Source organism: Accipiter gentilis, chromosome 29 (assembly GCF_929443795.1).
Source record: "Accipiter gentilis chromosome 29, bAccGen1.1, whole genome shotgun sequence".
In the NCBI taxonomy this organism is placed as follows: domain Eukaryota; kingdom Metazoa; phylum Chordata; class Aves; order Accipitriformes; family Accipitridae; genus Astur; species Astur gentilis.
Genome location: NC_064908.1, coordinates 15,334,246 through 15,360,729, shown reverse-complemented (window position 1 = coordinate 15,360,729; position 26,484 = coordinate 15,334,246). Strand labels below are relative to the sequence as shown.

Here is a 26,484-nt window from a genome sequence, read left to right as displayed (position 1 = left end):
GTGGTTTACACATGCATGACACCAAAGTAGTCCTAACACTTGACTCACAGCTAGTAAGATCCCACCTGGCACACAGCCTAGATTTTAGCACTGCACTCTAATACAATTACAAACCCACTGCACACCAAGATGATAACAAAAGTGATGAGAGGTTATGGCTAAGAGAATTATCCACTTCCCACATTCACGGAGGGACAGGAAAACCAGCTACATGCTGAAATTGCAGCCAGGTCAAGTCATGTCATTTGTTACCAGAGAGGCCATTTACTATCCCCTCCCTGCAACGATAGCAAAGAACTGGGAGAGATTTCAGGGAGGATTCCTCAACAGTCAAAGTTAAAGACTACCTGATGAGCACTGTTCTTGCCTCATGACAAGTACATAGCATAGCTCAAGTCCTCATTTTCTGATTGTGTACAATGGGCAATTCCTCTCCCTCTCAAAATCAGTTCAGCCAACACATTTTACTGCCTGGTAAAACAAGGGTATTAGCACTAAGACTAAGCACACTGCAATTCTCCTTCTAGTCCTCTGAACAGTCTCAGGACTTCATTTCTGACCTGCCATACTGCAAGTAAACGTTCCTCACCTGCAGTTTGCTGAACTGCATTTCTAGCCCACAAACTAGCAGTAGTTAAAATGCAACAAATCCTTCTCACTAAACTGTCTTTCTCCAGAGAGAGTTTTTGTGGCTGTCAGAGGGCTACCTGTCACAAACGTGGCACAAAAGGAGCTCCCTGAACACTCCATTGCACAGTGCTACCTGCTGCAGAAATTTCATAGTAGTTTTTTTTTTTCCTCCCCTCTACATTGTATCCAAGGTATCAATGAATGACTACACATTCAGAAGCATCTTCAGCCCTCCACAGTGGTGGATCTCAGCTGTCTTTTCTTCTGGTTTTTTTGTTTGTTTGTTTCATAGTCCAACAAGAAACACTGCAATACCAGCAGCAGCCAACCTTTACAAGCCATTGCAAACGGGATTGAAAACTGACCAGCCATTGAGCAAAAAAGCTGATCTCTGCACGGGAAAGATGTGTTAGGTGAGGAAAATCACTTCTAATGGAGAGCATCATGAATCAGTCTGCCATGAAGCACAACCTGAGAGAAAGCAGAGAAAAGCAACCAACCAGGACTTCAAGTCTCAGTACAAAATAGGTTGCCTCATGATACAGTGAGAAACTCCAGATCCCAAGGCATAAGGAAAGGTAGGTCAGTGTTACCACAACAGTTCACTATGTTGAGGCTGTTTTGGGTGTTAAGGCAAAACAAAGTTAGTCTTCACACACTCAGTAAGATGGATTTACTGAATTGAGAACAAAACCATTAATGGCTCTTCCTGCAATTTCTCCTCCAATGGAAATATCTTAACCCCACATGCATGCGTGAACATCATTCTCAACCAAGATCTGTAGAACACCACTTTGGTACCTAACATTTAAAGCAAACTTACTGAGCCAATGAAATAACGTACTGCAAGGGGAAAAGAAACAACAAACCAACAAACCACCAAAACCCAAACTGCTTCCTTTGCCCTTTCTCACCCCCACCTCATCTACTGTACTGTTTATATTTTTGTGTCCATGCCCCAGAAATGGCATTAGGACTGGAAGCCTGACAACTCCTTCTGCCAAGTGTGGCTGCACCTTTTCAAACAGAGTACTTTAATCTAACAAACTGTCAGCGACAAGCCCACATACTGACAGAACGGGCTCAGGAGGCTGCCCAGCACAGAATACACAGAAAGCCACTTTGCTGATGATGAATGGCTATTGACCCTGCTTGAAAAAGAACAGACTGGTCCTTACTTCAGGTTTAGTCATACTCTCCTCTCCACCAGGACAACTTCTGTTGAGCCTAGTGTAACTGAAGAGAAAGTCCTATAACATTTGTGGATGTTTTCTCCCGAGAGAGATGTGTTAGTTGAAAAGACTTTTTAGAAGTTACCTTTGCTGTTCTTGACTTCAGAATTTTCAGAGGGAGGATTTGTGCCTTATGTTGTTTCTGTCACAGACACCTAGTCTTTGCATTTTTCTCGAAACTTTGCAGATTTCCACACTGTCCTTAATATATACATTTACTGCCAGACTGAGCTTTGTATAGTTTGCACTGCATGAAAACAGCCATAAGCTAGAGAGCTGCACTTAAAATGTCCTATTTTTGCTGGAATACAAGTAAGCCTGGAAAACAGGCTTGATGACCTCATGGCTCTTCCCTCCATTGGCTCATAGAAATGTTGAGTCTAAAGAAACTGAATGCTTCTGCAGCAAATGCTTTAAAGAGTGATTTTAACAAAAACCCTCTGGGAGACGAAAACAACCATAAAACCTGGCAATAAGACATGGCAGAACACCATGAAGTTTGAAGTTTGCAGGCTTTTAACTTCTGCCATAGCCTCTGAAGACAAGTTGGTATTTATCACATGAAAGACAAAACACACTCATGCAGTGGTTAGTCAGGATGCTGTCAGGCACTTAGTCACTTGCTCAAATAAGCCTTGATATTTTTCCCCCACAGAAACAACATTTAATATTTATAAAAGCAAAAATAGGACCAGCAAGACCAAGTCAACAAGAAACTTAATACACTTTCATTGCAGTGCTTCACCTGTCACAGAATGTCTATACACCATGCCTTTCAAATACATGCAAACTTAACCTCCCTGATGCAGCTGGGTAAGGGAGAACAAGACACTTACAGATTATACACTGCTAAGTGCCCAAACGGAGTAAAACTTCTGGTGAATCAGACGAGAAAAATTTAGGCAAGGCTAAGGGGAACAACCCACAAGGCACAACAATGGAAACTCCCACGGCAAAGAGCAAAATACCTTACTAGGAAAAGGCTCACAAGGAATTCTGATACTTGAGTTTGTAGTAATGTCTACTTCACTATGGCAAGATGTAAATCCCTTAATTAGTTCATTAAACTTTCTCCAGCTTATTTCTGGCAAATTCTCCTAACTTTAGCACCTTCTCCAATTTACTGACATCACTAAATATTAAAGGTGCCATATTATTAGTCCTAAAAAAATACCAAGTACAAATTCATTAAGGATGTAATGCAAAGTTGAAATTCACTCTAACAGGCAAAAAGGAAAAAGCTCATTTCTGTACAATCACAAATCCTGCCATACCTTCCAGTTCAGGCAGCACCTTCCTGATGCAGATGTCTATTTACCAGCTTCCAAACTGAAACCAGTTTCTTACATTTAAACCTTTAAGTGATAGTGATTTTAAGGTCACTACCCACTAGTTGGAGTCCGCTTGCAACAGTGACAGATTTTATGGACCCAAAGCAAAACTGCTAAGCAATTGGAAAAAAGATCTTTGTTACTAGAGATATTTCTGAGAAATTGAACTCCCTGCATGACATTTCAGACTGGATTCTACCTCAAACTTCCTTGTAGCAATTTCCCAATAATGTCCATTTCTTTCTGGGCTAACTATGAGGGCAAACAAATTCTGACTTTTTTTGCCCCCACGATAAAAATTGGAGTGTTGATTTGTTTCACCCAAGAACAGGTAAAGAAGATTTGCCAAACTGGAAAAAACTCTTAGGAACAGGCTTCCTAGCCTGTACATGAATTGCAATTATGCATGAAATGTGTAACTACTTCAGAGATTAGGTTAGCTCTATACCTATTAAGGCAACAGAGTCTGTGGCAATTATAGCTGTATTCAACACTTCCAGCATGCTGAATTTCTTAGGGCAGTTTCTATTATAGATTCAGAAATGCCACTCATTATTTAAGTCCTCAGAAAACCACTGCAAAGAAAATGACAGGGACTTAGGCTGGGCCCTTGTATTGGGTTTGCATGGCAAGGTTTTGGCAGCGAGGGAGCTTCAGGGGTGGCTTCTGTGAGAAGCTGCCAGAAGCTTCCCCTACGTCTGATAGAGCCAATGCCAGCTGGCTCCAAGAGAGACCTGCCACTGGCCAAGGCTGAGCCCATCAGCAATGGCTGGTAGCACCTCTGTAAATACATATTTAAGGGGGAAAAAAACTTGAGCAATTGGAGCTGGAAGAGAGGATTAAGAACATGTGAGAGAAACAACTATACAGACACCAAAGTCAGTGAAGAAGGAGAGAGAGGAGGTGCTCCAGGCATTGGTGAGGCAGGCTGTCCCCCTGCAGCCCATAGAAGCCCATGGTGGACCAGATATCCACCTGCAGCACGTAGAGGACCCCACACTGGAGCAGGTGGGTGCCCAAAGGAGACTGTGACCCTGTGGGAAGCCCATGCTGGAACAGGCTCCTGGCAAGACCTGTGGACCCATGGAGAGAGGAGCCCACACTGGAGCAAGTTTGCTAGCAGGACTTGTGACCCCGTGAGGGACCCACGCTGGAGCAGCGTACTCCTGAAGGACTGCACGCCGTAGAAAGGACCCACACTGGAGCAGTTCATGAACAACTGCAGCCTGTGGGAAGGGCTCATGTTGGAGAAGTTCAGAGAACCGTCTCCTGTGGGAAGGACCCCACGCTGGAGCAGGGGAAGAGTGAGGAGTCCTGCCCCTGAAGAGGCAGGAGCGGCAGAGATAACGTGTGATGAACAGACCGTAACCACCATTCCCCATCCCCCTGTGCTGCTGCAGTGGGGTAGGTAGAGAATTTGAAAGTGAAGCTGTGCCTGGGAAAAAGGGAGGGGTGAGGGGAAGGTGTTTTAAGATTTGGTTTTATTTCTCATTACCCTGCTCTGGTTTGATTAGTAATAAATTAAGTTAATTTTCCCCAAGTCGAGTCTGTTTTGCCCGTGACAGTAATTGGTGAATGACCTCTCCCTGTCCTTATCTTGACCCATGAGCCTTTCTTTATGTTTTCTCTCCACTGTCCAGCTGGGGAGGGGGAGTGATAAAGCAGCTTTGGTGGGCACCTCCCATCTAGCCGGGGTCAACCCACCACAGCCGTACTTTATAATTTCTCCAGACTAACTCCTGTCATATTGCATTTGTGGTGCCTCATGGTTTAGCAGCAAGGAGTAGAACAGGGAAGAGTATTGGTAAAAATCCATCTCCTCAGCTCAGTGTTACTTAAGATAAATTTCTGCAAAGCTACAGGCTGAATGTCAAGGTAGAAGGGACCTTACACCATTCTCATTTATATTCTGTAGATTGGTAGCTCATTTTTGTTGTTGGTTTGGTTGTTTGGGGTTTTTTTTAAATATGAAGCATTAATGACAATCTGTAAGGCTTGTGGGTGTTCAGCAACATATATTAAACACAAAAGTTTTTTTACTCAATATTTTTATGGGCATCTTTTTGTCCCATGAAAAGCTTTACCAGCTTATTCCACAATGTTGCAATATCCAGCTCAGAGGCTCCTATGCATATCACAAAGCTCTTTGTTAGTTTAACACACACCAAATAGGCACCTCATCTTTAAGTATGTGGGTAGATCCTAATCTTTTTCAAGGAAGTTTTTAGAGAGATTTAAGTAAGCTGTTTTTAAACATCACTTTTCACAAGTCAAGTGAAGAGGTAAAAAAAAAAAAAAAAAGGCGGGGTGTTCTTACACAGCTTCCATCTCCAAGTCATCCTCATCATCTTGAGAAAGCTGTAGATAAGGGTTGTCTGATGCTGGACGGAACTTGTACCCAGTGAGGACAAAGAACACTAGTGTGGCCATTTCATCCAGCAACTGCAAGTAAAAACACAAGATTGAAGTTCAGTCCTGTAATCCTTCATGGTCATGAAACATTTCTGCTCATTCATAAGGTTCAAGGTTTAATGACCAAGAAGCCTGTGCCATAGCAGAAATAACAAAGCAATTCCTGTCCTGTTATCATTAATCCCAGGCTAAAGGCTGTCAAGCCCTTTGTTCTTTCAGCTTTCCCTGTCACTTTAAATAGTTACAGTTCTAGCCATCACTCCAGTGCTTTTAAATAACTACGGCAAGACTTGGCTTTTAAATGAGGAGGGGGCAGGGTGGAATCATCCCTAGGTTGTTTGGTATTTTCAACAGTTAATGTATTCCAAAGACTCCCTGCACAGTTACTTGGATTATATGTTAAGAAACCAAGTATTTAAAAGTCACTAGGCAAATAAAGCCTGTAGATGGAAGAGCAAAATCCTATTTCACTGGCTCCCTGGGGCCTCAATTACACAGGGCAAACCTGACCAATTTTTTTCTCCTTTGTATGTTCTTGATTAATTTCCTTCAGACATTTTTAAATTGAAAGACTAAAAAAATCAATAATGCAATTACTTTCAGACATCTCATGTATAATCCAGCAGCCGTGCTGGACAAACATAAAACTAAAAATATATTCCTGCCGCCCCAGGCACACCAGTGATAAAAATCAGGAGGAGACAGGGTGCAGCACTGTGCTTTGAGATGTTCTACTACAACATGAGGAACAATTTATGGATGTATTTCTTTTTGGTGCAGTTATATTTAAAGAATAATAGGAAAAAGAAAATAATATCAAGGAATGGATGTATTTTTCCTTTGCTGGCAAATACCTGGTACAGCCATTTCCACTGGAATGGAACAGCAATCTTTATGAGAATTGCAATGATCCGTGTGAAGTAAATGTAACACACAATCTGGGAAGGAAAAGGACAAAGCATGATGAGAACAATAGCACCATCCTTACAGAACTTCTTTTTCCAGAGAAATAGCTCCAGCAATTCACAGACAACTCACTATATCAGACTAGCCTTATTATGCTCCTCGATAAACATGGAAGATATAGGCTGAAGGCTCTACTGCCTGTTGAACATCCAAGCGACTCAAGCTATGGCTAACATATTTAAGTTACAGCAGGAAACGCTTTAAGTATTAGTATTTTGTAGAACTTGAAGAATCACGATTGCAATTTATTATTCTTACCACTTATAAGAGTCTGAAATGAGGCTGTTGGAAATCATTAAGAAGCCTATGCTCTCCTGGGAGGTATGCTCATGGCTCCCACTGACTTAATCAGAAACTGCACACATGCATCTCAAGGCACCATTTGGTCCCAAGTTTAATTTTTAGCAAGTTTACTGTACGTTATTCAAGCCCATCAATACAACTGGCAGCTCAAGCTGTCTCCAGAGGAAATCAGTAAGTGTTACAAATAGCTGGAACCAATTTAAAGATCGACAGAAGGATGCAACCACTAGGAAAAAAAGGGAAGTTGCTTTGAGGATTGTAACCCAGTTGACAAAGATGCCAAAGCACAGCACTGCCACAGAACTAGGAACATCTCCACCACATCCATCAGCTATAGTAGCTTCCAACAAGTAATCCATCAAAAGGCTTGAATTGCTTCTAAATGCTCTGTATGCATGCATACAGGTGTTTTACTTACCATAACATAGTAATGTCTGAAAAGCTTCAGCTTTGCTAGGTTAATGGCAGCTATCAAGAGAACACAAAAGTCCATCAGAAAATTGTTAAAATGACAGAGTTTCTTTTGATGCTTATCTTCAAGGTAAGTGGTCAAAACCAGGACTCAGGTAATCCCAGACTAGAAGGGTTTGTCCCACACCCCACTGGGCACTCTGAAGAGTGCCAGTCTGGCTTATCTACATACTGGAGAACTCTTAAGTTGTGGTGAATTCCCCCTTAAAAAGGCAATTCAATAAGATCACTTTTACACCAGCTTTTATATGCACACACTCTGCAATATAGAACCTTCCTCTAATGCTTATCTGTATAAAGTCAACTACATACTGTCAACTACATACTGTCACCTCAATCCTGCCAGAAGGGCCACGTGCCACCTGACTGCCTCCTAGAAAATTCTTGTCTTTTCTAGAGTACTTCCTGACCTGCTCTGTGCCTTCAGCTTACCTGAGTGACTTTGAGGTAATCACAGCTCTGGGAATAACTGCATCTTGTTGAACAGCACCAGAAGTATTGTAACATATAAGTAGCACGCTCTAGCATTCATGGCTCAGTCATAACTTAAGTGAAATGGAAAGTCATACTAAATAGTTCTCATTGCAAATGCATGTTTCAGTCACAAACCATGTAAGCTAAGGCCTCAGGCTAACCTGCGTTTATCGGACAAATCACATCAGCTCTTGAGGACTAGAGCAGATATTCATGCGAATGAGCAGAGGTCAACAACAGATGGAACAGCTGTCAACTCTGGTTTGAGAGTCAGGTTTTATAGGTGCAGCAGGATTACAAATACAGACTCTTGGTGCTTTTGTGACAGCAGCAGAGGCAAAGAGTCCAAGATAATGTTGACAGCATACAGAGATGCAATTTAGAGCCACTGAACACAAGATGCCAGTTAGAAAAGTAGAGCCACATATATACTGGTATTCCCAAGCGCTCCTTACAATTTTTTTATCAGATGCAAAAGTGCAACACGTTGTGCTTAAGTTCACCTGCACTCCCTCACAAAAATCATCCACTGCAAAAAGCAGATTAATAAAAGGTTGCATGTATTTGCACATAAGATTTTCTAGGTTCACAACAGTGCAAAATACAGTATTATAAATCAGGAAGAGGAGGAGTCACAGCTACAAAAAAAATGTTTAATTTCCTATGACAAAAATGATGAAACTCTTCTTATGGAAAGATAAACGTCAAATGCACCACTCAAACCGGTCTAGGTTCCCACTACATAAGCTACAGCGAAGACAGACAACATTCTGCTATAAATCTACTCTCTATAACCTAGAGATCAAGAGTCACTTCCCAAAACTTACCTTTAGCATTCCAGGAGACCCACTGAAAGGTATGGACACCTTGAGACAGATACAAACCCTTCTCCAGCAGACATATTATGACAACAGCACCCAAGTTACACAAGGCATAAACCAACTGACAGGTAGATAAAACTAAGCCAAGAGCAGTTTTGATTTAGTGCTGGCTAGTGGCTTCTACACGGTTTCAAACTGTATATTTAGCTTTTGACAGAGTACAGGGCACATCAGTAAGAGAAAGCAGAGCCAGAGCTCAAGAGGAAAAAAGGAAACTTTATTTGTGAAGGAACACCAAGTTTGTTTCCATGCAGCTAAAGCCTGTACTGTGCAACACTCATCTGAACACCAGTCAGACTGGTTGGCTTCGGGCAAGACTGTACTCATGGGGGCAATCTTACAGCACAGTATGTCAGAGGAACACTAGCTCTCGGTCTTGGGAGGATGCTCCCTTCTGGACTGCGGTATGAAACACTGAACATAGAATAGCATCTACTTTGCAATACACCGTTCTGGACTCCAGAAAGCAATGCCCCAGCTCTAGACTTGCATCTGTAGAATATCGGCAGTGAAGCATAGAGCACTTCACTGGGCAACAGATGGCAAGACTCGGAACTGTTAGAACAAGAATCTAACTAAATCCTTGGTAGCTAAATCAGCCCTGAGACATTGGCTTACCTACCCCTCCCTCATTTCTGTCCCTCGCAAAAGCTGGTTTCCCCACATTTAAACAGCAAAAACTTAGGGATTTTCACAGGTCTAGTGCACTACCAGATAACCTAATATTAAAAGCTTTTCATAATACAGTTGAAGAAAGATTAAAGCACATAAATATACAGGACAAGCTCATTAAATTGTGAAGCAGGGAAGCAATATTGTCTTATTTAAAGGGGAGCTACATTAAATGTGACCATGAAGATCATGTGATTTACCACATACCGGTTTGTACACAGAAGGATCTATTTTGAACTCAACGCATTCATCTTTAAGAACTGCCACCAACTGGTGCAATGACAGGCCATGAGAATTACCAGGCTTTGTAGCTAAAGGAACACCAACTCAACAGCTGTGATTCAAACTGCCAGGCCATCAGTGCTTTACAGTCAACAACTGAGTGAGCTGGGGAGTCATTTCTGTTGGATTCATGTAGTGCATGGGAGGAAAGGATAGTTAGGCCAGATATCTGGCTGCCAAATGAAGTGTCACAATGCCACCTCTTCCAACTGACAGAGCACAGTTCAAGATCTCTCCTCGTCATCATGATAATCAATACCAAACAGTCATAGGTTAGTACATCCAGATATCTAGAATGGCTAAGAATGGAAAAGAAGGGTGAGGGAAGGAAAAAAGATAACCACCACCAAGTAGAAAGACTGAAGAGCCACCTCTGGAAGCTAGCTTGCTTAGTTATCACAACTAGGTGCTCTCCTCTTAGCTGCCTCAACTTCAGGAATATTTTTCTCTACTATCAGATACTAAAGTCAGTATTAATGCACGTCTACAAAATTCTGCCAGTTTTTTTTAAACAGCTCAAAGTTACAGCACACACTGTTCTGCAGAAAGTCTAAAAATCATCATTGCTTGGCATCAGCAGCCTGGAAATTGCTTTTTCACAGGCTGAATGTGCTCTAAGCAGTAACACTTGAGTCTCGCTACACTGGACACTTTAAGACTTCAATTCACCTTAGGCTGGCAGTCCAGACACTGACAGCAACACTTGCAAGGAGAGAGGCTAGGCCAGCAGCTGTCACTTACAACTTGAATCACTTGCAGCCTCAACCTGTAAAGCTGTGATAACACAGCAGCAATCACAGCATGCAGTAAAGGTTGGGTAAATTTATGTTTCAGGTATGATAACCATTCTTCAAGGAACAGTACTTAACTGCAGAGAAGGAAAAAAAAAAAATAGACTTTCTACCAAAGGTTTTACAAATTAATTCATACTTGTGTTCCATCTCTTTCATAGAGTAATTAAAAAGATAAAAGCTATCTTCCAAGAAAGGTTTATAACATCTATAACTTGCTTCCCTCAGTTTCCCCTCTCTATCACCATTTACTTCAACAGCTTGTGCCTGCAATAGCCTGATCTGCATCAATAAAAACATAGCATACCACAGTATTCTGATAATCAGTCTCTTTTTCAGATTGCCCCCTGTGCCAATTTCAAATGCTGAGACACCCTGTAAGATGGGGAAAAATAAAGTCAGACCATCCACTAAAGCCTTGCACACCATCAGACAATTAATAAATCTGATCTTTTTAGAATATGTATGTAATAACAATAAGAGGACTGCAGCTGAGGGCATAAGGAGCTGAAGTCCAGAGAATACAGTACACAAGGGCAAACCATAATGCATCTTGAGTGAACATGCTGAAGTACAGCTAAGATTATTTCTACAATGCTTCACATGCTATACTAACTCTGGTGCATTTGAGATGCAATCTGTGCCATTACCAAATAGTAAATGAAAGTTTTCTGTTCTCCCCAAGAATGAAGGCACACATGCAGATCTAGACCTCAAAAAGCAACTCCAGCAGTAACTCTGAGAAGTATGGCTCTATAATCTCTAGAGAACTCTATTTAAAAGCATTCCTATACTAGAACGAAGTTGTCAAGCAAACTGATGCAGTAACTCTCCGTGTCATGCCTGAGAAAATGGCACAGCCTAGTTAATCTTGAATATCCTGAAACACTTTAGCCATTTGGCACAAAAGTTCCCCACCAGGGTCAGAAGAAAGTCCGAAGTACAGGATAAGCAATATATCTCCAACACGTAATTGCTACATCAACACTAGACAGCTATCTAGGGTGCCTGGAAGTGGTACACTAGAACATAATAGGCCTATTTCATTTCTCAACATTTCCCAACTCTCCAGTGCTATCCATTGAGGTCTCGACACTTAAATCACTAATCTCTATCTCAAGGTTTGAGATGCCCATGTACTGCCTAGAGCATGTTTACCCCTGCACTACCCCCTCCTCCTCACTAGAGAGCTGCAGAGGTGTTTTAGCATAGGTCTCCACGGAGTCATCGCCTCCAGCGTCTGCTGAGCTCAGCTAAACAGAGAGTGTTCTGCACCACGCAGGACCAGGCTCTTTGTTCACAGCATTTTCGTGGTACAGAAGCAGGAAGACACTGAAGACAGCAAATGGTTTTTCCTGACATGGTGGCGAGCATGAAAGCATTAATCATCATTTGCCCACTGCACAGCACACAGGGAATGTTGCCTGGGAGCTACATACTGCAATGTATTTCCCCTAATTCTGCTGCCAACTATGACATGCTGCAGTGCTTCAGGAAAATAACTAAGCATTCGTGATCAGACTGCACCGAGTTTCACATCTCTCATCACACACATAAAAACTGCAGCGGTATTTCCAGCCCTCCATTTCTCCCTCAAACAACAGATGACATGATACACAAGAGTGAGTTATAAGACTCAAAGAGGTCGAGCAACCAAGAACTTTGAGTTTCAAACAAAAATAAGCAAGTTTACTACAATGTACTCCCTCTCTTCCTTTTCTTACGATGCAGTAGTTGAGCAGCTTTCCAGCCCAAACAATTCTAGCTCAGTTTGCTGGCTGATTTCCTTAAATCCGCAGATATTTGTAATGCAAATCTAGAAACGGACAGAGAGCACTGGCTCCCATCTGAAAGAAGATACAGCGACAGACCAAAGAGCTGCAGCTAGGCACTTGCTTAAGTCTGAAGGTGGCAATTTTAAAAGGGGAAGAAAAAAAGCTTCTAAAAATGGGATGTTTACGCCCACCGCTGTGCAAGATAAGAAGCCTGTTTAGGTCAGATATTTTGCTTTAGAGTTAAAGATCACCTTCAAGGGAAAGAAAGCAAACAATGAGGGAGCTCAAACTCAGCTGCATCACTGTGCCATGCCTACTCTTTACTAGCAATCCACAGCATCTGTGCATGTAAGGTCTCCCTGGATAATTATGGCTTTAGACCCATTCCTCTAGCCTTCCCACTTTAGAAAAATCATCTTTTTAAAAAAAAAGGCAAGTTTAAAAGACCATTAGCTGGTGACTCCAAATCATTGCTACTTTCCATAAGCCTTTTTAATAATTGTACATTGCTAATACACTGCCTATGGCAAGCACAGCTGTTATAGATTAAAACACTAGTAGTCCAACCAGCCTCCTTCTTAATTTCTAGTCTAGTCACGCTGCAGTCGTAGCTGCACTTGACCCAAGGGAGTGCTGTCTAATAAACAGGTTGTGAAGTAGCTGGAAGAGGACAAGACGGACAGTCAGGAAATACCACCAGGATACTGAGCCATGAAGTCCCAGAGTTGTTAGTTCTAATAGACATAAGGAAGCAAAAATAATTTACCTTCTGGTCTTTCTCACCAGCAAGAAGGTCACCAGAAGACTCGGCACCAGGAAAAACAGCTATTGAATTTATAGTATATAATTTCCCAAGACACCCTACAAGTTAATGAAGTCTGTGTGAGAGAACAGGGAAAGCAGCCTTTGAGGTAATACTAGACAATAAATCCTAGCAAGCAATAGGCAGTCCAACTAGAACTGTCTGCACAAGATTCAGTCAGCTCTAACCACAGGACAGGCAGTGCAGCAGTTAAACTGCATATGAAAGATCTGGTAGTTTTCACCACTTCAGGAGAAAACTATGTTCATCTGCAGGAAAAAAAAAAAGCTGGTTATTTTGAGTTAGTGGTCCTATTTTTCTTGTGAGAGGCTAAGACACTGTGCACCACGTCTGCAGAATAGGGCCTCAGAGGGAAGCCTACAGTTAAGAGCATGTGGTTCTAGTCAAGACTATTCATTTATAAGCCTAACAGGAATGATTTTACCTTATTACAGTGCAACCATATCACTTTTGGTTTTCTCAACCAGGCACACTAGCAGCATGACATCATTAGGTAACATTTTGCTGCTGGCATCACGTCGCCATTCTCTTGCTCCCCATGGGCTTCTATCAACAGCCTCTAAATACTCTAACCACGCTGTATTTCACAAGTGAGTCCCAGCACTGTGCCTGTCCTGGCCACAATCTGGTGCTTACGTTTTCCCTGAAAATTTTTTCCTTAGCTTCTTTTATTATTAGCATAGCACAACACATTTGCTAAGTCCCTCTCAACACACAATTATTGAACTTGCAGGATCTGCACAACCAGATGGCAACGTCAGCAGGTAAAGCATGGTAACAGCAGGAGGGGATCCACAAGCAACGTTCATGATAAAGAGCACCATTATCCGTGGAGAACACCACAAAACAGAGGACTAAGAACAGTCCTTAGGGGCTACTGTGCATAGCACTGACTAGTTATAAAGATACAACCAGTTATTCTCAGATCAGTGTTTTCTTTTACCTCCATTATATAGTACAATGCATCCTTCAGAACTGCTTGGTTTTACTCGGATCTGGATTCTACCCATTACGATGAATAGTGGACAGGTCCAGTCTCTATGCTGAACATCCTTGATGTTGGCCACCTCACTTTTCTCCTTCACTCAATACGTTCTGAAGTTCAGCAAACTCCATAGCACCATCTTGTGATAAGAACCATCAAGTGCAAGGTAGGCACGGGGTGATCATCTGAGGCCACACAGAGCTAGAGGTTTTGTGTCTCCGTTCCTTGCACTTGCTGTGGAGTGCTCAGCGTCAGAATAGTTAGACTCCATTGCCACCCAGCAGTTCTGCCTTAGTTACAGGAAAGCTGACCTCTATTTGCAGTCACACGCGGTGACTTCAGCTAAGAAGCAGGCCTTACATATGTGAAGTCCTCAGTTCAGAAGACAGGGACTGCTTCAAGGAACATCTATATTTAAGCAGACTTCTAAACAGTAAGAGCATAAATACTCCAGAACATACGCTCAGTGGACAAGGTAAAATAAATTCATCAGTGAATGTCACTGAACACATGTGAACAACACTTATGAGAAAGCCACCAATAACATCCATGTTACATTATCAACACTAACCTATTTTACATTGGTTTCTATTAAAAATCAGTATTTTTCCCCTTTTAGGTTGGGGGCGGTGGGGTGTGTATAGTTGTTTGGTTTTTTTAACAGCTTGGAATCTCAAAAAAATGCTGGGCTCATCTTCAGTATTGTTTCAATTTAACAGATGGCAAGAAAAGGCCTAATCTGTGGTCTGCACAGAGCTGAGTTCAGTACCCAGCCTTACACTTCACCTACTAGACTACAGAAGCAATCTGCACTGAAATGCAAGTGTCTCAGGGGAAGCCAAGGGAATGGCTGGAGTTAAGTATCCAGACTGAGGAGGCTATGTCCAGAAAGGAGAGACAAGAGTTAAAGGATAAGACTGGGTTGAAAGGATGTTGCCAACAAAAGACCTTCTACAAATAAAGCTTTCAAGAAGAGTAAGACATCAACTGACAGAATACTGAAATGGCTGCTGGCTTCCAAGGAAGCCAGTTCTATACTGCATGGCTTGCATTTGCAGCCAACTGAGGAACTAATTCAGAAGAATTGAACAGTTATGGCAGGAAAAGCACATGCTACAGAAGCCATATTTGGGTTGGATTTCCATCTATCATCTCATTTTCACCGCTACAATAAACATAACTCGACTTTACACAAGCAGTCCTTTAAGCTGCTGTACAAACATGGGCAAGTCAAGAACTGTGTTACATTGAATGCCAATCATGTTTTGTTTCATAATGAGGTTTGTTCTCTATTCTGGCAGGAACAGATTTCTGCAGAAATTGAAATAAGGGGGTCTATTTTGACTAATAGTCAGCAATTCTGGAATTCATTTCTAGTTCTGCTTCCGAAGACTCGAGTCTGAGAAAAGAATGCAAACCTGTCAAGACAATTTGCTCTAGATGTCATGTCCAGCTCAAACACAGAGCTGTGCAAGTACCAGAGAACGAGTTCCATGTATGAGTTCTGATATTCAAAGCAATACATGAAAAAGATAATTTTCCAGAAGTTATTCCCAGGAACCCACCGAGGAAAAGCAGCAGTGTGACAATAACATAGTGTAGCATTATAGTTTTAGTTTACATACTTCAAATCAGCATCATGCATTTGAAATTCTGGCATTATCTTATGGCACGTAGCATAAAACAGAAAAAAATTAGAGATTACTTGCCTTTCCCATCTGTTGCTGAAGCCTCCTGCAAATGTCTTATTGACCTGAATAAAAATAATAATAATAAAAAAGTAGATTAGCTGTAATTTTTGCACTCTCTTTTCACTGCAGCCCTCTAGAACTCTGACAAGTTTTGTTAGCTCTTTATGGCTGGGCTATGTTCGTAATTAACTGCGCTTAGTGTGCTTGGCACTGCATATATTTTACCATCTCCCTGGTTCAGGCAGTTAGTTCAAGTATCTGTATCTCCTTGTGATTAAGCAAGCCGATTGCTAAACCCTACTTCAGCCTACAGAAAGCTTTGTGGGAAGGAGGGAGCAGTGAGAAACTGAGGCATTTTCTAGCATAATGCTTTCCACTTGCACAATTAAGCTGAGCTGCTATTCAGAGTACTGCCAAGCATTTGGCATCTTACTGCTCTTTTAAGCTCTTTTCATTTAAATAGTTGATTACCGCTTACATGTCTACATAGGCAACTTATGTAACAGAAGCTACCCTGCAGGAATGTAAATTCAAGGGCCAAGTCTTAGTCACCTTGCTCACGCGAGTCATTCCACCAGCTGCAGTGACACTACCCAGATGAAAAAGGGGCAGGAGTTTATGCCCTGGTCTTCACTGCCAGTTTATGTTGGTACCATGACAATGCAGGAACACTGGCTGCACACTGTGAACAGTTACAGGGCAGTTCACCCAAATGCATTTGTTCTTCAGATACAGTTCCTTTATGGAAAGCAAGTTTTCTACCAGCATATCATTAGGTAGGACATATGGATTCTAGCATTAGGTAGTAAGAGCTGCGACTGTAAAAGTCACCTTTATCATACAAAACCAGAGTCTCTCTACAATTAATATTCCTGCAGTTTTATTTACCATACCCAAATGCTCTCAACCTCAGAAGAGCTGCAGCATTTTGACAGGAGTAGGGGAAGGGACAAGTGGGCAGTGGAAATTTCTTGGAAGACATTTCCCAGCCTTGGCAGAAGGCCACTAAGACTGTGTAGGGTCCCATCTACTGAGCAACACGTATGTGTGTCTTTACACACGCAGGTGCGCACGCGCTTACAAAATGGTTCTCTGAAACTCAAAGAGTTACACACTCTAGAGTAATGACACTTTTACTAGACAGACATTTATATTCACTCTGCATTTCAAAAATACTGGAGAAAAATAAGAATATTCTGTGTGTACTAAGGAGCCAGAAGCTCCTTCATATCCTTTTAAATCCAGCTGTTTATCCAATTAAGACTAAAATGAATTTAGAAGATCAATGTTCTAACTGGCAAAAAGCAACAATAGTGTTTATCTGAATTATCTGTGTTTTGGTTGAGTTTTATATAACCAACATTATTCCTCGCCAAGTAGAGTGGAAGGAAGGGCAGGGAAATGCTCCCTGTGGGATTATTTCTTCTAAACAGTCAAGTAAAAATACAGCTACTTTGCTTGAAGGCAGCACTGATCTTAGACAGCACTATTGTTTTAGAATTTAGCAGCCTAGTTTCCAACCTAAGACAGTAAAGCAAAACCTTGTTTCTCAATGTAAGAGAGTCAGCACTTCAGCAAAATTCCAAGTTTCAAAAGCACCTATAGCCTGCACTATGCTGGTCACACTTAAATCACCACCCACCTTACCTTACTCCCACTTTAACATCCCCAAAACAAATATCTTCCACAACACAAGACTGAAGTGTTAACACTGATAACAGTTTAAAAAAGTTAACATAACACTTGACTCCAAAGGACTGACATTTCTTTGCTTTGGCAGTATCTTTAGCTCTAACCAGCAGTCAATACCCATTAGTCCAGAAAGAGCTCAAGTCATCAGGGCTCAGAAGCCACACAACACATACAGTGACTCACCATACCACGGGAAATAGGATGGCTCCACAACACAGCAAGTCTACCAGGAAGAGGATTTCTTTCCACAGTCCATACTCAGTTGTCCCCTCTTCTGTTGACTCTATGATAATGTATGCCACGTTTGCCAGTACCTACAGGACAAAACATGCTTAAAGGTTTCAGAAGCTTTCCAAGAACATACTAGATGTGGGCTGCCAGTTCAGCAAAAGCTGTCCCACAGTTGCAGAAAGAGCCCATTCGGTAACATCAACAATTCTTCTGCAGCTCCATGTCAAGGAAGCCACATGTTCAGCAGCATCTTCACAGGATTTACAGAAGTAAAACTTACTGGAACTTATTTCTGCTGACATTCAGAAAGTAGTCCTTTTTGTTACATAATATGCTGAATCTACTGTATCAGTAGAGATAAAATGAGCAAAATCTATTTATTAAAAATACAGAAACAGGACTCTCTGTACACACATAGCAAACAGTTTAAGTGCATTATTCTAAATTAAGCCAATAATTCAAACTGGTCATTGACCATGTTTTGTTCTCCATACCCAAGCTCTAGAAGAGCCTCAAACACTAATTATATACTTCTAGTTTTGCAGCTGGGTAAGGGATTCCATCTTGAAAGGCTGTTCTATCTACAACAATAGAAGTGCTGCCCTCCTATTTACTTCAGTTCCTGGAGTAGGACACAAGCACTGATCACTCTGAACACACTGGGAAAGTTTCCCACTGGGAAAGACCCAACAGACCTACAAGTCTCAGTTTTCTACTTTTTTTTCTTAAGCCCATTCAGCAAGCATTTCAGAAATGACAACTTTAATTTAATTTCTCTGCTTAGTAGTTTAGTACTGTTTTGCAGCCCAAGTTTTGCCCCAGCATGAATATACCTACCTTATAGCTAGTTGTTAATTTGCTGACACTATCTGATCACCACTATCTCATTCTCAATACAGGGAAAAAGCAGGGAAAGTTACAGACGTAACTTCTGACCCAAAAAATTCCAGCTCAACTTCCACTGTAACCAACAGGCTTATACAAGCAGTAACTATGCAGTATTTTGTGAAGGATTCACAGCCTTTTACAGTTCACACAAGCAGCTCTCCCACAACATAGTAAGTATTGACACAGCTCAGTCCTCACCTGAAGTGGGATGACAATCATGAAAATTTTTTTGTCTTTATCTGACAGGATGTGTTTAATGAAAGCCCAGCCTGTACCAATAAGGGCAATAGTGATGAACAAAAGCGCACCCTTCAGTCTGAAAGAAACAGACACCACAGTGAGAGACTTTATTTTACACATTTCCTCTCCTGCCCAGGTTCTCGCCTACAATCAGTAAAGCCACAAACCCAAACAAATGCCTTGCTATTCATAGTTTTGGCAAGTGCTTATCCTACAACAGCGAAACAGATGTGCTTTCTTACAACTGTGTATCACAGCAATATTACGCTTCATTCACAATTGTCAATACATGCAATCTTTTCCTGGGGGAGTCATCCATTCACCATCATGAACATGAGAAAACACAGGCAGCTGTACCCTCTTACCATTCACACCAAGAGCAAATTAGATACTTGAATATTAGTATGAACAAAGCAAAGCAAAGCATTTCTTCTCCTTTTACTCCTCCACACAGATAAGTGCCAATTCTCTGCAGCTGCCCTCTGTAAGTAGAGCTTTCCCCTTCACACAAGGCTGATTGTTGTCTTGTCATTCAGACCGTAGTACCAAAGAATCAGCAATTTTCCAGTTTTCTCAGGAGGGGGGCAGCCCCACAGAGAATTCAGTTCCATTGTTTGAATCTATCACATTAATCTTCTGACATACTTACAGGTGAGTGATGTAATAAACAACAGCCCAGCCTTCCATAGGAAATCCCTGAGAAGAAATGTAGTAATAGTCGATCTGGAAGCAGAAAATACAGTATGTTACTTTACAAGCTGCTCATCAGCACCCCACCCATGTCTATAAAATAGGTCTGCTTGACAGCCACTTCCAGTTTCATTTTCCAATCAGTGTGTACAAACTCAGCTCTGTTACATCTTAGACATTACTTCCTCCCAACACGTTCTAGTTTTGTTTAGCAACAATAAGGTCATTTCTATTTGCTGTATTTCCTAAATGTTAGTGGATATATCTCATACAATCTACATGTATTCCCACACAGCTCCCACACTTAACTATAGGTAAACAACTGCATTTGTAACCTATTTATTTTTTCATTGTTCAAGTTCAGTTGCATTAGGTGACTAGAGGCTTTGTAGTTTCACTGGAAACCAGATTCAATTCATTAGACTTGCAAAAATGTTTGCAGCAGTTATCCTATCATGAAGGTGACGATCATGGCTGGCACAAACACTGAAGGATGAAACGCTTGCCATTACCTTTGTTTATGAGATCTTTCTATTGGGAAGGCAAAGTCAATACAATCCAACGGAGACTATGTATTGAAAGCGTTAAAGCTTATAACATTCGATCTGTTACAGTACACCATACTACTCCATCTAAAGTAGTGCCTTTGAATTTTACCAACACTCATCAAGGTTTCCATTTATTAACATTTATTGCAAGCCACGTAGCTGAAGCAGCACCATAGCTCAAGCTTTCAGGTCAGCCTCAGATGGCCAAAACATTAGAATTCATGGAACTCATTCAACCCTCTACATGCTTGCTGCTTTACCACTTCAGGCCATGATCTCAATTGTATTTGAAGTCAGAATTTGTTGATGAAAACTGAATCGCTTCTACCAAACAGCTGCAGTTCAGTTCCAATGCTTCAATATGAAGAACACTTCCTCCTGTTCTCCCCCCTCTCCCCCCAGCAGATTTCTCTAACAGCATGCCCTGGATGCTGTTGAACAGCTTAAGGCAGAGACATCATACGTACCGCATGGAAGACTAAGGACAGAGATTTTGTGAAAGGGAGGGCTGCCATTAGCCAGTGAATCTTAAAGACATCATTTCTGGGAAGAAAAAAGGGAAGGAAGAGCATCAATTAAAAGCCAGCAGTAAAAATTTCAATTCCCAAGGGTATTTCTTTAAAACCTATACTTGTCAGACAGTAACTCCTACGCTGAGTCAACTATCAGTGTAAAAGGATTCCCTTTAATCCTGCAGTCCACGTTTTTGCAACATCCTGAACAACATTTCAACTACATGTTCTACAGCTCTGATTTTTAATACTTGGGTTAATTAAAAATAGTAATTCATAGGAACATCTTGCATACATGGATCATAACTGTTAGAAAATTTGCTAAACATCATTCAAATGTGTATCACTCCACCCTTCACCCCCAAGTCACTATACCATACTGCCAAGTGAACTCCAGACTACCAAATAATCTGATCACCAAGCGAACTTCAGACTAAGTCAGAAGAAAAGCCAAAATGGAACCATAGGTGCTCCTGGCTTCTGCTGTTATGCTTTAACTATTAAGAAGAGTGGTCTTGAACTAGGAGTTCCTACCACTTTCTATTACAATCAAAATGCTTATGGCTCTCCACTGCCATAAGCTGCCATTCCCCATTTGAAAAAGAAAATTTGGTCCAGTTTTTTTGTTAGTTATTTTTAACTAGTGCTCTCCTTTTGTCATCAACTACAGGAATTTCCTGTTTATTTGTTGCCAGAATATATCTTAACATGTACACTACATGAAGAATTTCTTAATGTAAGGACTTGATAACTTTAGAACAATGGTCTGCAACAATGATACTGACAGAAGTAACTGTGTTCAACTATAAAGTGTATGTATTAGGCATACAATATTGATCCAGATTTGGAGTTTTAAGTGATTAAATTTGACTGTGAATTGGGTATTATAAGAGGAGGAATAAAAAAAGAATAAAAATCAAACAAGGTAGACCCATACTTGTCACTGACACCGAACTAGTCCGCCTACCTGCGTTTACGAAGTATGTGGATCCATACAGTCCCAGACAGGAAGAAGAAGATAGCCATGGAAATATAAAGTTTGGGCAGTGGGATCTCACCAGCTGAGAGGTAGCTTTCAGGATTCTTCTCCGTAATTTCTATCTGAATATTAAAGGTGTGTTATGTGTACAGTTGAAGAAACATTCTGTTGAAGCACTGAGTTAACAATTACAGTTCACAATCAAATTTGCTCATTTAAAATTAGCTTTTCTGAAGCAGTGACCGTTATGAGACTCAAAGAAAAAAATAAAAGCAATTCTTTATCCTCAAGAATCTCAAAAGGGTTTGCAAAAATTATACCCACAACAATAATTTCCTTGAAAAGCAGAAAACAACAGAGGTTCCTTCCAGTGCTCCAGTTATGCAGCATAATTCAGAAAGACCAAGTAATTTTCCCAAAGAACAGTTGTTGTCTATAACAAATTTCACAGAGTTTGCCCATCTTTGATTCAGAAACAGTATCTACAACCTTGCATAAAGAAGCAGGGGTTTTAACACAGTCACAACTTTAGGTGTGGAAAGAGTCATACATAGCTGAAAAACTCACTCTTAGGTTTACTAGAGTGGATTTCTTCACCTGTCAAGAGAAAGGAAGCACTCTCCTGCAAGCCTATTATCCTGTGACTGAGAAAAAAGCTTTAAACATCCTATTTATGCCCCTCAATGGCTTAGTTATATGTGCTAGGACTTCACTAAAATAATGCATCAAGACTAGTTTGAAGCACTGAAACTCCTACATCTCAGTACAGCCAAGCAGGTTAGTTATCCAGGTTTTCTTCTCTTTCTAATTTCTTCAGTGGGTCAAAGCAACAAACAGCAATTCAAAAACTTGGTCTTCTAAACATACAACTTCAGAAGCAGATTTAAAGTAGTCTAGCCTGAGTTAAGTTAGGGCTGCTAAGTTTTATCATGTGCATGTTCCCTTGCTCTTCCCTTGCAGTAGCATCCGCACAGCCATGTAAAAAGCAGGTCAAGGGTCTGATCTGGCTGAGAGCTACCTCAGTCAGTGACAGGATTCATTACAGAATAGCTCACTATACACCAGCATGGATGCCAGCATGAGCACAAGAAAGAGAAAAAAGGGAAAGCCTGAGTTGTGATAATGCATTCTGGCTCAAAAGGGCATAGGACCAATCCCTTAGATGTTAGAAGCGGTAAGGCATTTGCTGTAACATATTGCCTTTAAGATGTACATCTAACAGTGTAAAAACACATCTTTAATTAGGCCAGAAAAAGCAAAAACACTGAATTCACAAATACCAACAATTTAGATTGCAGCAATAGCCTTAATATCTGCAATTGTGTATAGAAAAAAAAAAAAAGTGATTTTTGAGCACAGCAAAACACGAACAGCTGTTTTAGCTCCCATCTCATTACAGCATCTAGTCACAACTGTGTAGACTGAACACAGCCCACACACAGTCATCAGATTTCCAGACATTTCTCCAAAACTAGTATTTTAATCTTCTTACTGTAGTTGCTTCCTTCAGAAATGCCACTACAGAGATTAAATGCACAACTCTGAATCACTTCCCACCCCATATATACACTCATGTACAGCGTGTGCTTGGTATACAAGCTAGAATTGAAAGCTGTATATTTCAGTCTAAGTGAACGAATTAATTATACTTTAGAAGCTATACTCACATCAAGACTAAATAGCCGCTGATCATTAGTCGGCCCATCACTGCCAACACATTTATGGAAATATAGGCTGTAGAGACCTTCTTGGTTATCAGAGCTGATGTTAAAAAAAAACTGAAAATAAGGAATAGGAAAGTCAGCATTCTTCTCATTCACAAAAGGGTTGCCCTGGTAAGAAGCCATCTCTGCTGAAGCATGAAAAAAGTCAGTCATTTAGGGTCTGTTGGTTCCTTTCAGCCAAGCATACTGTTCTGAGGATACCAGCGTATCTGCAAGTTTCAACAGAATTCCAAATGCAAAATCATTGCACCTATCCATGATTACACACTCTGGTAATCTAAGACCTTTATCAAAGACCTTTAGGCATCGGTGTTTAACTTACTTCACAACAGAAAAAAAGATAACAAGAAGTGTCGTATATTTAATACAGTGAAGCATAAAATTTTGATCATACTCGCCCTAAAGCATAAACAGCTATTCTGTTCCTCCCCCGACCATACAAACTGTGATAGCTATGGAAATGAGATTTGTGTCACATAACAGAATTTTAAATGTGTGTGTTTGTAGTACCCAACAATCACAAGTCAACCAGGGTGCTCAAACAAAGTATTAATCTGGTTTCATACAGAATATCTTCCTCCTAAGTGAATCATCAGTCAGGTCACGGTTATTTGTTGTTAGAAATCTGTATGCACTAGTTGTGCCACAGTAAATTTTAATATGCTGAGGCTCACAGACTAAGATATTTAGAAGAACTGCATCACACCAAAGACAGTTTGAAACAGCTCCCATTCCTTATGAAGAAAGAGATTTCCAGCACTCACTCTTAACATGAGTCCACTCAGACTTACTGAGCTATCAGACAGGCATCTATACCAGACTTTTACTTTTCACAAAGTAGTACAGTGAAGGAACTGCCCGCACACATTAAAACTAGACACTGACAGACACCCTACCTGAAAAGAAAAAGTTCCTCTGTCATTGTGAACAGGATGTTCTTGTTCCACTACGCTCTGGGAAAAGGAAAAGAGACTCTTAAATTTTTTTAAGCCGGTAACTACCCCATTTGGCTACATCATACAGATAAGCAAAACTGCATTCTGTAGATTTACTTTGGAGGCTGTGAGCAATAGAAAATAATACTCTCCACTTTCTGGCTATGCTTATACTGGAATATTCCCCCAGGTTCTTTCTGAAAGAGAGCAGCTGATAGTTTCTTACCTGGGAGGATGCTGTACTTCGTTTGGACTTCTCATCTAGAGATAAAAGTATTAATGGTACATTTAGTGTTTGCATTAGACATCCTGATGACTACCACCTTTTCCACATTGCCAATACATTACTCAAATCTTCCTATACTCACCTGTGCGGCAGTTTCCTAGATAATTATTAACAGAGATTCTTTCCCAGTCTCTCCTTACTCTCCGGGGACCCCTCCCACAAGTACATGCATTCTGAATGCATCCTCAAATGCTAGGATAGGCTTCTCTACTATTACACCTTTTATGAAAGCCCACCCAAGAAATCTTTCCAACCCTTCAATTACAGGAAGGCAGGAGGCAGATGACCTATACCAGTTGCAGGCTACAGCCTTGTTTCATACAGTCTACAACTATGACTTTTAGTGTTATGACTGAGTACTGTTAATCTCACTGACTAATCTTAACCTGGACATTAATACATGGCCTGACAAACATACAGAAGTTCTAATTAGCCCCAGGGGAGGAAAAAAGTTCTCAGCTCTCTACTAAGCAAGGCCCCAGTAAAAACACAGACAAACAAAAAACAAACAAAAACCAAAAGCAGGTGACCTGCCAAATCAGTATCTGTTCTGAACTTGAGAAACTTAAATTGCCAGGAGACTTCAACAGAGCAGCATGTCAAGTTCACAGTTTCACTCCATTCCCATAAGAAGCTTTCCAAACACAAGGTCATCCCACTCTGCCAGGAAGCAAAAGTTCAAGACTTAAGCTTTGCTTTTGGCTCCCGCACCTCAGTGCACTGTCAATGTGCACGTTAGACTTCTTAATGCAAGAAAAAGCAAAACTAGAGCCATCAGATCAATTCTCTTCAGTGCCATCCAGCTGCAGTTCTTGACTTGTTAGAACAGCTATGCAAAGTTTTCAATGATATCAAAGCTTGTGAACATGACAGGCCAAGACAGACTCAGACTACTTCAGATCAGACTGCCCAGTCTGATCTGAAGTCTAAACTCTTCCAGGGAGGGATAACGTCACCTGTTTAGAGCTAATCCCATCAGAGTGGAGATTTTAAAATTGTTTCGTCTGCTGGTCTGGAAGCCAGACAAAGATTTGTGCCTCCAAGAAAGATTACTGGTATAGTTACTACTTCATCCCCATACCTTCCAAGTGACAGACTAGATTTCAACTCTTTAGATACCTAACTACAAACTCATACAAACGTTGGCTGGAAAGGACCTGGGGAGGTATTTAATCCAACTTCTGATTCAAAGCATGCCTAGCTTTGCTTTGCTATAGTATTGCATGTCAATACTATATCACATTGGTCCTGGTTTTGTTTAGTCATGTTAAAACCTCAAAGGATGGAGGTTCTACAACTTCCACAAATGATCTGCTACAATGCTGGAATACCTACCTAGGAAAGTCTTATTTTCCCTCCTAACATCCAACCTGAGACACTAAAGACTTAATAAGGGGGAACAGCCACAGGTTACATTGTATGCCACTACTAAAAATAGCTTGGCATCATTGTCCTTCTAATCTTCCTTCAACTAGTTGTTGGTGGCTACCAAATTCTCCCTTACCCTTCTTTTTGCCAGACAAAAGACAACCAAGCACCTCAACCCCTCCTCACAGGTACTGTAGGTCTCCAACTGTCACATTAGGTCTCTGCTGGATCAATGGAACTGGTTAACACAAATCACTGAGCAGGAGAGACTCCAGCCCAAAAGGTAGCTCTACGCACAGGTTTACACAAGACCGTGCATCAAGTTCTAGCCCAAGGGGACCCCAGAATGTGACGACAACACACTGCTGGATGCACATCAATGAGGAACTAGCAGTGAGAACACATATAGGTCAGCTTTAGCAGGCTTACCTGTGCTGTCTGTATTTTGCTTGGTCTCTGCAGGATTTTTACCAGCATCACTGCTCTGTTCGGAGGTTTTCAGTGGCTTGGTACTTAAGGCAGTAACATTTTCCTCAGACATGAATGAAATTTTAGGTAACAAAGCAGCAGCTTCTGCAGAGAACCGTACTTTCACACTAAATAAAGAAAGAGTTTTTATACAAAATGAAAGCAAATCAACATTCATAAAGAGGCTATCTGTCATAGCCTACA

At 41.0% G+C, this 26,484-nt stretch overlaps 1 protein-coding gene across 2 annotated transcripts in view; it reads right to left on the bottom strand.

The window, feature by feature from the left end:
* GPR107 (G protein-coupled receptor 107) overlaps window positions 1-26,484 on the bottom strand; it is a 45,380-nt gene that overhangs the window by 11,621 nt on the left and 7,275 nt on the right. For both annotated transcript variants that reach the window (XR_007509892.1, XM_049831813.1), the window contains exons 5-17: window positions 26,242-26,408; window positions 24,385-24,419; window positions 24,120-24,176; window positions 23,167-23,277; window positions 21,488-21,621; window positions 20,476-20,551; window positions 19,420-19,493; window positions 18,729-18,846; window positions 17,595-17,725; window positions 15,738-15,781; window positions 7,293-7,342; window positions 6,460-6,543; window positions 5,511-5,635 (exon numbers count right to left, since the gene is read on the bottom strand). Coding sequence is in view for 1 of the 2 variants with exons in the window: in XM_049831813.1 (XP_049687770.1) it covers window positions 5,511-5,635; window positions 6,460-6,543; window positions 7,293-7,342; window positions 15,738-15,781; window positions 17,595-17,725; window positions 18,729-18,846; window positions 19,420-19,493; window positions 20,476-20,551; window positions 21,488-21,621; window positions 23,167-23,277; window positions 24,120-24,176; window positions 24,385-24,419; window positions 26,242-26,408 (1,206 nt within the window). In the remaining variant the exon portion in view is untranslated. The remainder of the gene's footprint in view (window positions 1-5,510; window positions 5,636-6,459; window positions 6,544-7,292; window positions 7,343-15,737; window positions 15,782-17,594; window positions 17,726-18,728; window positions 18,847-19,419; window positions 19,494-20,475; window positions 20,552-21,487; window positions 21,622-23,166; window positions 23,278-24,119; window positions 24,177-24,384; window positions 24,420-26,241; window positions 26,409-26,484) is intronic.